This window comes from Oncorhynchus nerka, linkage group LG4, assembly GCF_034236695.1.
Source record: "Oncorhynchus nerka isolate Pitt River linkage group LG4, Oner_Uvic_2.0, whole genome shotgun sequence".
NCBI classification, from domain to species: domain Eukaryota; kingdom Metazoa; phylum Chordata; class Actinopteri; order Salmoniformes; family Salmonidae; genus Oncorhynchus; species Oncorhynchus nerka.
Window position 1 is genome coordinate 46,389,820 of NC_088399.1, and position 12,819 is coordinate 46,402,638.

Sequence of the window (12,819 nt, forward strand, 5' to 3'; positions counted from 1 at the left end):
ATCTGTTGTCCCTCTAATCACTCTGACATCAATACAAATGCAATCGAAAATAAAATCAAACACTTCATGAGAGCCCATGAGCTCATGTTGCGCAACATTTATATAGACTATGCATTTTTAGACATTTTTGCAAATGTATAGAAATAAAAAATGTAATATCACATTTACATAAGTATTCAGGCCCTTTACTCAGTACTTTGTTGAAGCACCTTTGGCAGTGTTAACTTCTTATGGCTGGGGTAGAATTGAGTAGCTTGGATGAATAAAGTGCCGCGAGTAAACTGCCTGCTACTCAGTCCCAGTTGCTAATATATGCATAGTATTAGTATATTTGGATAGAAAACATTGAAGTTTCTAAACCTGTTTGAATGATGTCTGTGAGTATAACAGAACTCATATGGCAGGCAAAAACCTGAGAAGAAATCCAACCAGGAAGTGGGAAATCTGAATCAACTCATTCCCTATTGAAGATACAGTGGGATATTGGTCATGTTGCACTTCCTAAGGCTTCCACTAGATGTCAACAGTCTTTAGAACCTTGTTTGATGCTTCTACTGTGAAGTGCGGCAGAATGAGAGGGGAATGAGTCAGGGCTCTGCCAGAATGCCTTGAGCTTGTGACGCTCGTTCACGTGAGAGTTAGCTCGCGTTCCATTGCATTTCTGAAGACAAAGGAATTCTCCAATTGGAACATAATTGAAGATTTATGTTAAAAACATCCTAAAGATTGATTCTATACATCGTTTGACATGTTTCTACGGACTGTAACGGAGCTTTGTGAGTTTGGATTTGTTTACAAAAGTAGCTATTTGGACATAAGTGATGGACATTATCGAACAAAACAAACATTTATTGTGGAACTGGGATTCCTGGGAGTGCATTCGGATGAAGATCATCAAAGGTAAGTGAATATTTATAATGTTATTTCTGACTTCTGTTGACTGCACAATATGGCGGATATATTTTTGGCTTGTTTGGGCTCTGAGCGCCGTACTCGGATTATTGCATGGTTTGCTTTTTCCGTAAAGCTTTTTTGAAATCTGACAGCGGTTGCATTAAGGAGAAGTGGATCTATAATTCCGTGCCTAATAGTTGTATCTTTTATCAATGTTTATTATGAGTATTTCTGTAAATTGTGGCTCTCTGCAAAATCACTGGATGTTTTTGAAACTACTGAAAACGCGCCAATGTATACTGAGATTTTTTTATTTAAGTATTAACTTTATCGAACAAAACATACATGTATTGTGTAACATGAAGTCCTATGAGTGTCATCTGATGAAGATCATCAAAGGTTAGTAATTAATTCTCTCTCTATTTCTGATTTATGGCTGTGGTTTTCTGTGACTTGGCTCTGACCTAACATAATCGTTTGTGGTGCTTTCGCCGTAAAGCCTATTTGAAATCAGACACTGGTGGGATTAACAAGAGGTGTATCTTTAAAATGGTGTCTGAGGAATTTTAATTATGAGATTTCTGCTGTTTTGAATTTGGCGCCCTGCACTTTCACAGGCTGTTGTCATATCGATCCCATTAGCTGGATCTCAGCCCTAAGAAGTTTTTAACAGCCTCAGGCCTTCTTGAGTATGACGCTACAAGCTTGGCACACCTGTATTTTGGGAGTTTCTCCCATTCTTCTCTGCAGATCCTCTCAAGCTCTGTCCAGTTGGATGGGGAGCGTCGCTGCACAACTATTTTCAGGTCTCTCCAGAGATCTCAAGGACATTCAGAGACTTGTCCTGAAGCCACTCCTGCGTTGTCTTTGCTGTGTGCTTAGGGTCGTTGTCCTGTTGGAAGGGGAACCTTCGCCCCAGTCTGAGGTCCTGAGTGTTCTTTATCAAGGGTCTCTCTCTACTCCGTTCATCTTTCCCTCGATCCTGATTCCTGACTAGACTCTGTCCCTGCTGCTGAAAAACATCCCCACAACATGATGCTGCCACCAACATGCTTCACTGGTGTTAGGTTTCCTCCAGATGTGACGCTTGGCATTCAGGACAAAAAGTTCAACATTGGTTTCATCAGACCAGAGAATCTTGTTTCTCATGGTCTGAGAGTCCTTTAGGTGCCTTTTTGACAAACTCCAATTGGGCTGTCACGTGCCTTTTACTGAGGAGTGGCTTCTATCTGGCCACTCTACCATAAAGGCCTGATTGGTGGAGTGCTGCAGAGATGGTTGTCCTTCTGGAAGATGGTTGTCCTTCTCCTATCTCCACAGAGGAGCTCTAGAGCTCTATCAGAGTGGCCATTGGGTTCTTGGTCACCTCTCTCACCAAGGTCCCTCTCCCCTGATTGCTCAGTTTGTGCGGGTGGCCAGCTTTAGGAAGAGTCTTGCTGGTTCCAAACTTCTTCCATTTAAGAATGATGGAGGCCACTGTGTTCTCGGGGGACCTTCAATGCTGCAGAAATGTGTTGGTACCCTTCCTCAGATCGGTGCCTCGACACAAACCTGTCTCAGAGCTCTACGAACAATTCCTTCGACCTCATTACTTGGTTTTTGCTCGGACATGCGCTGTCAACTGTGGGACTTTATATAGACAGGTGTGTGCCTTTCCAAATCATGTCCAATCAATTAAATAAACCACAGGTGGACTCCAAATCAAGTTGTAGAAACATCAAGGATGATAAATGGAATAAGGATGCACCTGAGCTCAATTTCGAGTCTCATAACAAAGGGTCTGCATACTTATGTAAATAACGTATTTCTGTTTTTTATGCTTAACAAATTTGCAAACATTTCTAAAAACCTGTTTTTGCTTTGTCAGTATGTGATATTGTGTGTAGATGGATGAAAAATATACAGTTGAAGTCAGAAGTTTACAAACACTTAGGTCATTAAACTCGTTTTTCAACCACTCCACACATTTCTTGTTAACAAACTATAGTTTTGGCAAGTCGGTTAGGACATCTACTTTGTGCATGACACAAGTAATTTTTCCAACAATTGTTTACAGACAGATTATTTCACTGTATCACAATTCCAGTGGGTCAGAAGTTTACATACACTAAGTTGACTGTGCCTTTTAAACAGCTTGGAAAATTCCAGAAAATTGTGTCTGGACTTTAGAAGCTTCTGATAGGCTAATTGACATAATTTGAGTCATTTGGAGGTGCACCTGGGTATGTTTTTCAAGGCCTACCTTCAAACTCAGTGCCTCTTTGCTTGACATCATGGGAAAATCAAAAGAAATCAGCCAAGACCCCAGAAAGAAAGTTGTAGACCTCCACAAGTCTGGTTCATCCTTGGGAGCAATTTCCAAATGCCTGAATGTCCCACGTTCATCTGTACAAACAATGGTACGCAAGTATAAACACCATGGGACCACGCAGCCGTCATACCGCTCAGGATGAAGACGCGTTCTGTCTCCTAGAGATGAACGTACTTTGGTGCATTAAGTGCAAATCAATCTCAGAACAACAGCAAAGGAAGGTGCTGGCTGGAGGAAACCGGTACAAAAGTATCTATATCCACAGTAAAACGAGTACTATATCGACATAACCTGGAAGGTTGCTCAGCAAGAAAGAGGCCAGTGCTCCAAAACCGCCCCAAAAAAATAGACTACGGTTTGCAACTGCACATGGGGACAAAGCTCATACTTTTTGGAGAAATGTCCTCTGGTTTGATGAAACTAAAATAGAACTGTTTTGCCATATTGACCATTGTTATGTTTGGAGGAAATGGGGGGGATGCTTGCAAGCCGAAGAACACCATCCCAACCATGAAGCAACTGCCGATCTGCGGCCAACAAGGCAGAGTTCATCTCAGCCTATGCCTCCCTCCAGTCCCTCGACTTCTTGGCACTGACGGAAACATGGATCACCACAGACAACACCGCTACTCCTACTGCTCTCTCTTCGTCCGCCCACGTGTTCTCGCACACCCCGAGAGCTTCTGGTCAGCGGGGTGGTGGCACCGGGATCCTCATCTCTCCCAAGTGGTCATTCTCTCTTTCTCCCCTTACCCATCTGTCTATCGCCTCCTTTGAATTCCATGCTGTCACAGTTACCAGCCCTTTCAAGCTTAACATCCTTATCATTTATCGCCCTCCAGGTTCCCTCGGAGAGTTCATCAATGAGCTTGATGCCTTGATAAGCTCCTTTCCTGAGGACGGCTCACCTCTCACAGTTCTGGGCGACTTTAACCTCCCCACGTCTACCTTTGACTCATTCCTCTCTGCCTCCTTCTTTCCACTCCTCTCCTCTTTGACCTCACCCTCTCACCTTCCCCCCTACTCACAAGGCAGGCAATACGCTCGACCTCATCTTTACTAGATGCTGTTCTTCCACTAACCTCATTGCAACTCCCCTCCAAGTCTCCGACCACTACCTTGTATCCTTTTCCTCTCGCTCTCATCCAACACTTCCCACACTGCCCCTACTGGATGGTATCGCGCCGTCCCAACCTTCGCTCTCTCTCCCCGCTACTCTCTCCTCTTCCATCCTATCATCTCTTCCCTCTGCTCAAACCTTCTCCAACCTATCTCCTGATTCTGCCTCCTCAACCCTCCTCTCCTCCCTTTCTGCATCCTTTGACTCTCTATGTCCCCTATCCCCCAGGCCGGCTCAGTCCTCCCCTCCCGCTCCGTGGCTCGACGACTCATTGCGAGCTCACAGAACAGGGCTCCGGGCAGCCGAGCGGAAATGGAGGATAACTCGCCTCCCTGCGGACCTGGCATCCTTTCACTCCCTCCTCTCTACATTTTCCTCCTCTGTCTCTGCTGCTAAAGCCACTTTCTACCACTCTAAATTCCAAGCATCTGCCTCTAACCCTAGGAAGCTCTTTGCCACCTTCTCCTCCCTCCTGAATCCTCCTCCCCCCCTCCTCCTCCCTCTCTGCAGATGACTTCGTCAACCATTTTGAAAAGAAGGTCGACGACATCAGATCCTCGTTTGCTAAGTCAAACGACACCGCTGGTTCTGCTCACACTGCCCTACCCTGTGCTCTGACCTCTTTCTCCCCTCTCTCTCAGATGACATCTCGCGTCTTGTGACGGCCGGCCGCCCAACAACCTGCCCGCTTGACCCTATCCCCTCCTCTCTTCTCTCCAGACCATTTCCGGTGACCTTCTCCCTTACCTCACCTCGCTCATCAACTCATCCCTGACCGCTGGCTACGTCCCTCCCGTCTTCAAGAGAGCGAGAGTTGCACCCCTTCTGAAAAAAACCTACACTCGATCCCTCCGATGTCAACAACTACAGACCAGTATCCCTTCTTTCTTTTCTCTCCAAAACTCTTGAACGTGCCGTCCTTGGCCAGCTCTCCCGCTATCTCTCTCAGAATGACCTTCTTGATCCAAATCAGTCAGGTTTCAAGACTAGTCATTCAACTGAGACTGCTCTTCTCTGTATCACGGAGGCACTCCGCACTGCTAAAGCTAACTCTCTCTCCTCTGCTCTCATCCTTCTAGACCTATCGGCTGCCTTCGATACTGTGAACCATCAGATCCTCCTCTCCACCCTCTCCGAGTTGGGCATCTCCGGCGCGGCCCATGCTTGGATTGCGTCCTACCTGACAGGTCGCTCCTACCAGGTGGCGTCTCTGTCTCACCACGCGCTCTCACCACTGGTGTCCCCAGGGCTCTGTTCTAGGCCCTCTCCTATTCTCGCTATACACCAAGTCACTTGGCTCTGTCATAACCTCACATGGTCTCTCCTATCATTGCTATGCAGACGACACACAATTAATCTTCTCCTTTCCCCCTCTGATGACCAGGTGGCGAATCGCATCTCTGCATGTCTGGCAGACATATCAGTGTGGATGACGGATCACCACCTCAAGCTGAACCTCGGCAAGACGGAGCTGCTCTTCCTCCCGGGAAGCACTGCCCGTTCCATGATCTCGCCATCACGGTTGACAACTCCATCGTGTCCTCCTCCCAGAGCGCTAAGAACCTTGGCGTGATCCTGGACAACACCCTGTCATTCTCAACTAACATCAAGACGGTGGCCCGTTCCTGTAGGTTCATGCTCTACAACATCCGCAGAGTACGACCCTGCCTCACACAGGAAGCGGCGCAGGTCCTAATCCAGGCACTTGTCATCTCCCGTCTGGATTACTGCAACTCGCTGTTGGCTGGGCTCCCTGCCTGTGCCATTAAACCCCTACAACTCATCCAGAACGCCGCAGCCCGTCTGGTGTTCAACCTTCCCAAGTTCTCTCACGTCACCCCGCTCCTCCGCTCTCTCCACTGGCTTCCAGTTGAAGCTTGCATCCGCTACAAGACCATGGTGCTTGCCTACGGAGCTGTGAGGGGAACGGCACCTCAGTACCTCCAGGCTCTGATCAGGCCCTACACCCAAACAAGGGCACTGCGTTCATCCACCTCTGGCCTGCTCGCCTCCCTACCACTGAGGAAGTACAGTTCCCGCTCAGCCCAGTCAAAACTGTTCGCTGCTCTGGCCCCCCAATGGTGGAACAAACTCCCTCACGACGCCAGGACAGCGGAGTCAATCACCACCTTCCGGAGACACCTGAAACCCCACCTCTTTAAGGAATACCTAGGATAGGATAAAGTAATCCTTCTCACCCCCCCCCCCCCCTTAAAAGACTTAAAAGACTGTTCCACTGGATGTCATAAGGTGAAAGGACCAATTTGTAAGTCGCTCTGGATAAGAGCGTCTGCTAAATGACTTAAATGTAAATGTAAGCATGGGGGTGGCAGCTTCATGTTGTGTGGGTGCTATGCTGCAGAGGAGAAGGGTGCACTTCACAAAATAGATGGTATCATGAGGGGGAAATGATTTGCATATATTGAAGCAACATCTCAAGACATCAGTCAGGAAGCTTGGTCACACATGGATCTCCCAAATGGACAATGACCCCAAGCATACTTCCAAAGTTGTGGCAAATTGGCTTAAGGACAACAAAGTCAAGGTATTGGTGTGGCCATCACAAAGCCCTGACCTCAATCCTATAGAACATTTGTGGGCAGAACTGAAAATGCGTATGCAAGCAAGGAGGTCTACAAAACTGACTCGGTTACACCAGCTCTGTCAGGAGGAATGGGCCAAAATTCACCCAACTTATTGTGGAAGGCTACCCAAAACGTTTGACCCAAGTTAAACAATGTAAAGGCAATGCTACCAAATACTAATTGAGTGTATGTAAACTTCTGACCCACTGGGAATGTGATGAAAGAAATAAAAGCTGAAATAAATCATTCTCTCTACTATTATTCTGAAAATTCTTAAAATAAAGTGGTGATCCTAACTGACAGGGAATTTTTACTAGGATTAAATGTCAGGAATTGTGATAATCTGAGTTTAAATGTATTTGGCTAAGGTGTATGTAAACTTCCGACTTCAACTGTATATTGAACCCATTTTTAGAAAAGGCTGTAACGTAACAACGTGAAAAAATTAAATGCTTTCCAAATGCACTATAATTTTGGCATTTAATTCAATATACTTTAGGAAAAGATTCCCCTAGCCTTATGGCCTCGCTGCTTATGCTTGCATATTAAAAACGTAGGCATTTAGGAGGACCTGTTTCTTTGTTAACTGCTCAACACAGAATAGCTGCATGTGCGCATTCCCTCGGAAATCTTTTGGAGAAAATATCCTTTCTATTTTATTCAGCTATGTTCAACTGTATTCTTCATCCTGTAAAATAATATACAATTCTAAACAAATCTAGTCTGTTAAATGAACTGTTTAGCCCACAGCCATATGGCATAGCCAGATCAGGACCTAACATAAGGACAACTCAGAATATTATATTCTGTTTTTCTGAAATAGATGACATTTTCTTCATATCATGTTTCTTTAATCCTGTCTAAAATAATGGATTAATTGTGATGGTGTAGTCTATATTAAATGGATTCATGTAATTGTTCTGCATCAGTGGTTTGTAGGCTATTCATGGTAGCCAGGAGATGCTAAATGTGTTTATGGCAATTATTGGTCAATTACCGTGAGGCCGGCAGTTATTTGCATGACAATCACCGGCTGAAAAGAATGTCATGACCGCCACAGCCCTAATGGTGGTTCATGCATGGTGGTTGTGTCTGATTGTGGCTCTGCTGTGGAGTTCTGCATGCAGCTGCCGAGACTCCCTCATTCCCAGCGGCTCAGAAACAGATGGTATTCCCAGATTTTTCCTTCATTCCTTCCTCCTGATGATAGTGAAGCATGCAGTTGGTGTTGTTGGCCTAAAGGTTGAGATTTCAGTGGGAATCAAAGTTCAGTCACCCGTAGACCAATCCCAAAGGTTCTGAGTGAAGGACGGTTTGGATAAATGTGTGTGTGCATGCATTTTAACATATAACTAAAATGTAACCCGCGGTGTGCCACTCTCGTGTATCTTTGTGATAGAATGCAGACAGAGAGTGAGGCGAGCAGGAAACCTACGCCGCTTTGGGTTGATCGTTAACCTGAGTTTTGATTTGTAAAATGGCTACACACTACGCAGGGAGCCTTTGAAGCGTACAAGGAGGTAGGCTGTAGATTCAAGCAGATGGCCATGGGAATATGCAGATCTTATCTCTGGTTATAAAGGATTGTAACAATAAGAAGAAAGGTGGGTCTGAATTATGTGTAGTGAAATTGTTACTGGTTTCAATGAATGACATGTCTCTTTTTACCTTTTCTTTCCCTATTGTCTCTTCTTTCTCCCCCTCTCAACTCTCACGCTCTCTCTCTCACTCACTCTCAGGATTTACAAGTCAGAATTGTGATCACAACATTGATGACTGCCCAGGCCACAACTGTCAGAATGGTGGCTTGTGTGTGGATGGGGTCAACACCTACAACTGCCAGTGCCCCCCTCACTTTACAGGTAACCTTTATACCAAACCCTCCAATCTTCAAGATGGACAAGGTCTCTGGAAATAAATTAACTTGAGATTCCACCCACATTGGCCCTATATCAATCTCTTATGGCCGCCCTGCAGAATGTAATCGTTGCCCTCTGCTCTCTAGGCCAGTTCTGTACCGAGAATGTGGATGAGTGTGAGATGATGCCAAACACGTGCCAAAACGGCGGTACGTGCCATGACACCTATGGCAGCTTCCACTGTGTCTGTGTCAATGGCTGGACGGGCGATGACTGCAGTGAGAACATCGACGACTGTGCCAGCGCAGCCTGTTATCACGGCGCCACATGCCACGACCGCGTAGCCTCCTTCTTCTGCGAGTGTCCACATGGGCGCACAGGTACTACGACCTCACCTGTCCCACACAAACCACACACACACATTGGAGGAAGATTAAAAATAAGAAACTGTTGAGAGCTTTGCACACCAGGCCACACTGGACTGAGGTGGCCTGGTTACACCCCCATGATAGTTGCTTGACAATATTGAGACTATTTTCAGCTTGGTGCTTCACAATGTTAGTTGATGAGGTGAGTCAATTCTCCCCCTTTACAATAGAAAGCATTTTGTGCCCCTGGAAATGCACTACCTATAAAAATCCCATTCATCATAATTTGTCTTTCCTCAGGTTTACTGTGTCATCTTGATGATGCCTGCATCAGTAACCCGTGTCAGAAAGGCTCGAACTGTGACACCAATCCTGTCAACGGGAAAGCCATCTGTACCTGCCCTCCAGGTTACACTGGCTCTGCATGCAACCAGGACATTGACGAGTGTTCCTTAGGTGAGTGACTTCTCTCGCTGCTCCTCTCTCATCTCTATAGAAAGATACCCGTCTCTGAACATTCAGGATGACAAACTCTGCCAATGTGCTATTTACCAAACACTCCCTTGAGCGATTTTCAATTCGACTAACTTGGATACATAAAGGTTCAATGAAAATAAATAATTGTCGGTGTGACGCGTATGCATTTTGGTAGTATTTTGGCATTAGAACACTGAAGTGCTGGATCTTTATATCTATCATTACTACAAGAGGTAATGATAGAGAAATTGCACAGGGTGAAAGTGGGGATATAAGTGGTGATGTATATCCTGTGTTTGACGTTTCAGGTGCCAACCCTTGCGAGCACGGTGGGCGCTGCCTGAACACTAAAGGCTCGTTCCAGTGCAAGTGTCTCCAGGGTTACGAGGGCCCGCGGTGCGAGATGGATGTCAACGAGTGCATGTCCAACCCCTGTCAGAACGATGCCACGTGCCTGGACCAAATTGGAGGGTTCCACTGCATCTGCATGCCAGGTACGATGACACATTGAAATGTGCCATTTAGGGGGATATTTAGGTTTGTAACACTGTCTTACTGACATAGACACTTTGACATGTTGTTAGGTGTAAGAATAATTGTTCATGATTGGAGTTCAGTTCTCTGCCCCTGCTACATAAGACAATACTAGCTATCTAAAAATGGCTAAATATTTGAGCCTGTGAACTCAAAGTAATGACCTGAAACTGTTTCTGTAATATTGTCATAAACGTGTGTGTGTTCAGGTTATGAGGGGGTGTTTTGCCAGATCAACACTGACGAGTGTGCCAGCATGCCCTGTCTGAACAACGGGAAGTGCATCGACAGGATCAACTCCTTCTACTGCGAGTGCCACAAAGGTGAGAGAGATGGCCCAGAGAGAGAGAGGGAGTTGGTGGGAGGAAGGAAGGAATGAAAGGAGGAATGGAGGAAGGAAGGTGTACAGGGAGAGAGGGTTGGAGGAGTAGATGGAGGGTGGGGGTCCTCAGCTCCTGATAGGTTTGGGTGGAAGTGGGGTCACTGGAGGGTGAAGTAAAGTGAATGATTACCGTGTGTGTGTGTGTGTGTGTTTTGTAACGGTTTTGACTTGAGGTGATTATTTATAGGGGTGTCATGTAGGTTGTGCCTACCAGAGAAAACATTGGTTTCTCCTTTTGGTTTGGGAGGGAATGAATCCCATCTGGTCCGTCAAGTCTACACCAATACAAAGGACTTATGTAAAAGTCAGGATGGAAATAAACTTTTCATAAACCCTTAAAACATTGGAAAGAACAATTATATTCAGGAAATGTCCTGTACCTCGGGCCTAAAAAGAGTCCAGCCCGGTAAAGGAGTTCAGGGAACTCAAGTGACTTTTGTCACGCAATGTTTGTCCGTTCATTCAAGTGTAGCGTAAACCCAGTATTAATCATACAATCAATATAACAATTATTTTACCACAGAACTTTAAAGCGTATCAACTCTTACTAAGTCCTCAACTACAACTAACTACATAAATCATCACAGTATACATCACATCAAAACAAATGAATACCGTATACAAAAAGGTTGTGGTCAGTCAGACAATCCAATCCGCCAACAGATCTCCAGCGGAGAAAGGCCACGAAGAACGGGAGAGGCGTAGTCCACGGACGCAAAGAGTGGATCCGATCCTGGGTAAACTTTATTAGGCTACAAAACACACTTTAAAGGCAACAAAACAACCGGAATAGAGAAGCTCCGGAACTGAGGGTTGAACACATCCTCATTCGCGTCTCCATCACAACCCCACTTTTGCGCAGCTGATGCTGGCTATTTAATTGGGAATTAAAGGGAAAGCGCCCTATTGGAAGGAGAAGCACTGAGACGGTTCAGAAAAATTCAGGGCCGTGTGTGTGTGTGTGTTTAATAATTTTCTGAGGTTGACTAGTGTAGGCATTTCTGATGAGGGCAGGGAGGGTGGTAATAACAAGATCACCTGGACATCAGCATAATTAGCAGGCAAAACAGTTTGCATAAGACCTTAGCGCCCAAAGAGGGGGGTATAAGGGGTGGTGGGGTGTGCAAGTGTGTATTTGGAGCTCCTGCTATATGGGTTGTGTGTGTGTGTGTTGAGGGGGGTGTCGTTATAAAGTTCAGGGTCCTCCAGACCTACTTTAGATCCAAATTAGTTGAACCTTTTTCCGTTTTTCCCTCCTCTAACTCATACACTTTAGAGCCACAATAAAGGCTGGATTATGTTTGAAAGATGTGGTAAAATAATTAAGAGCGCAATTACATTCAGATAACGTTAGATATCTTTTAGGCGTACATTATAACTTTAGCATATTTAAGTTACCTTAGGACAAACCAGGCATCAATACCTTAGGACAAACCAGGCTATCAATATGCAAATCATTACATGAGGTAGAACAAATTCCGACTGAAAACTGTTAATTCACTGGGGAGTTGATCCAGCTTGCCAGTGCATTGTTCTGAGATTCCTTTCTTATTTTTTTTTCATGCTACGGCGTCAATTTCAGAATGTAACAGGCTATTAGTGCACTTTCAGAGAAAAAAACAATAAAACATATTCAACTAAAAGGAAAATGTCTACATTTGTGCTGTTTCTAAACATTGTTCTGCTATAAAAAAAAAAACTACTGTATGAGCATTTGGCTTGAAGAGACAATTCTGTTTAGATTGTACTGCTTGCAGGGGTGAAAATCTAGTGGTCGCGTACGAGACGTGAGAAATGTGCATCTTTACATGACAGTAATATGTTTATACGTTGGTATTATTTTGATAACTCTTTAATATATCATAGTGTAAAGGCTTTCCAAGACAACACAGGATTTGAATCTAAAAAAAATGTCCCGGGCCTCCAGAGTGCCACAGCGGTCTAAGGCACTGCATCACAGTGCTTGAGGCATCACGACAGACCCAGGTTCGATCACAGGCTGTGTCACCGCCGGCTGTGACCGGGAGACCCATACGACGGCGCACAATTTGCGAGGGTTTGGCCGGCCAGGATGTCCTTGTACCATCATGCACTAGTGACACCTGTGGCAGGCCGGGCGCCTGCAAGCTGACTTCGGTCGCCAGCTGGATGGTGTTTCCTCCGACAGCAGTGTGTCAAGAAGCAGTTGTGTTTCGTCGGAGGAGGCATGGCTCTCGAACCTTCGCCTCTCTCGAGTCCGTAGGGGAGTTGCAGCAATGGGACAAGACTGTAACTACCAATTGGATATCA

General features: G+C 45.4%; 1 protein-coding gene across 1 annotated transcript in view; it reads left to right on the forward strand.

Annotated features, from left to right (window-relative positions):
• The window catches only part of LOC115128123 (neurogenic locus notch homolog protein 1-like), a 64,446-nt gene that overhangs the window by 22,310 nt on the left and 29,317 nt on the right, over positions 1-12,819 (forward strand). The window contains exons 5-9 of the mRNA XM_029657730.2: positions 8,650-8,772; positions 8,916-9,149; positions 9,438-9,593; positions 9,923-10,108; positions 10,358-10,471. Coding sequence (XP_029513590.1) covers positions 8,650-8,772; positions 8,916-9,149; positions 9,438-9,593; positions 9,923-10,108; positions 10,358-10,471 — 813 coding nt within the window. The remainder of the gene's footprint in view (positions 1-8,649; positions 8,773-8,915; positions 9,150-9,437; positions 9,594-9,922; positions 10,109-10,357; positions 10,472-12,819) is intronic.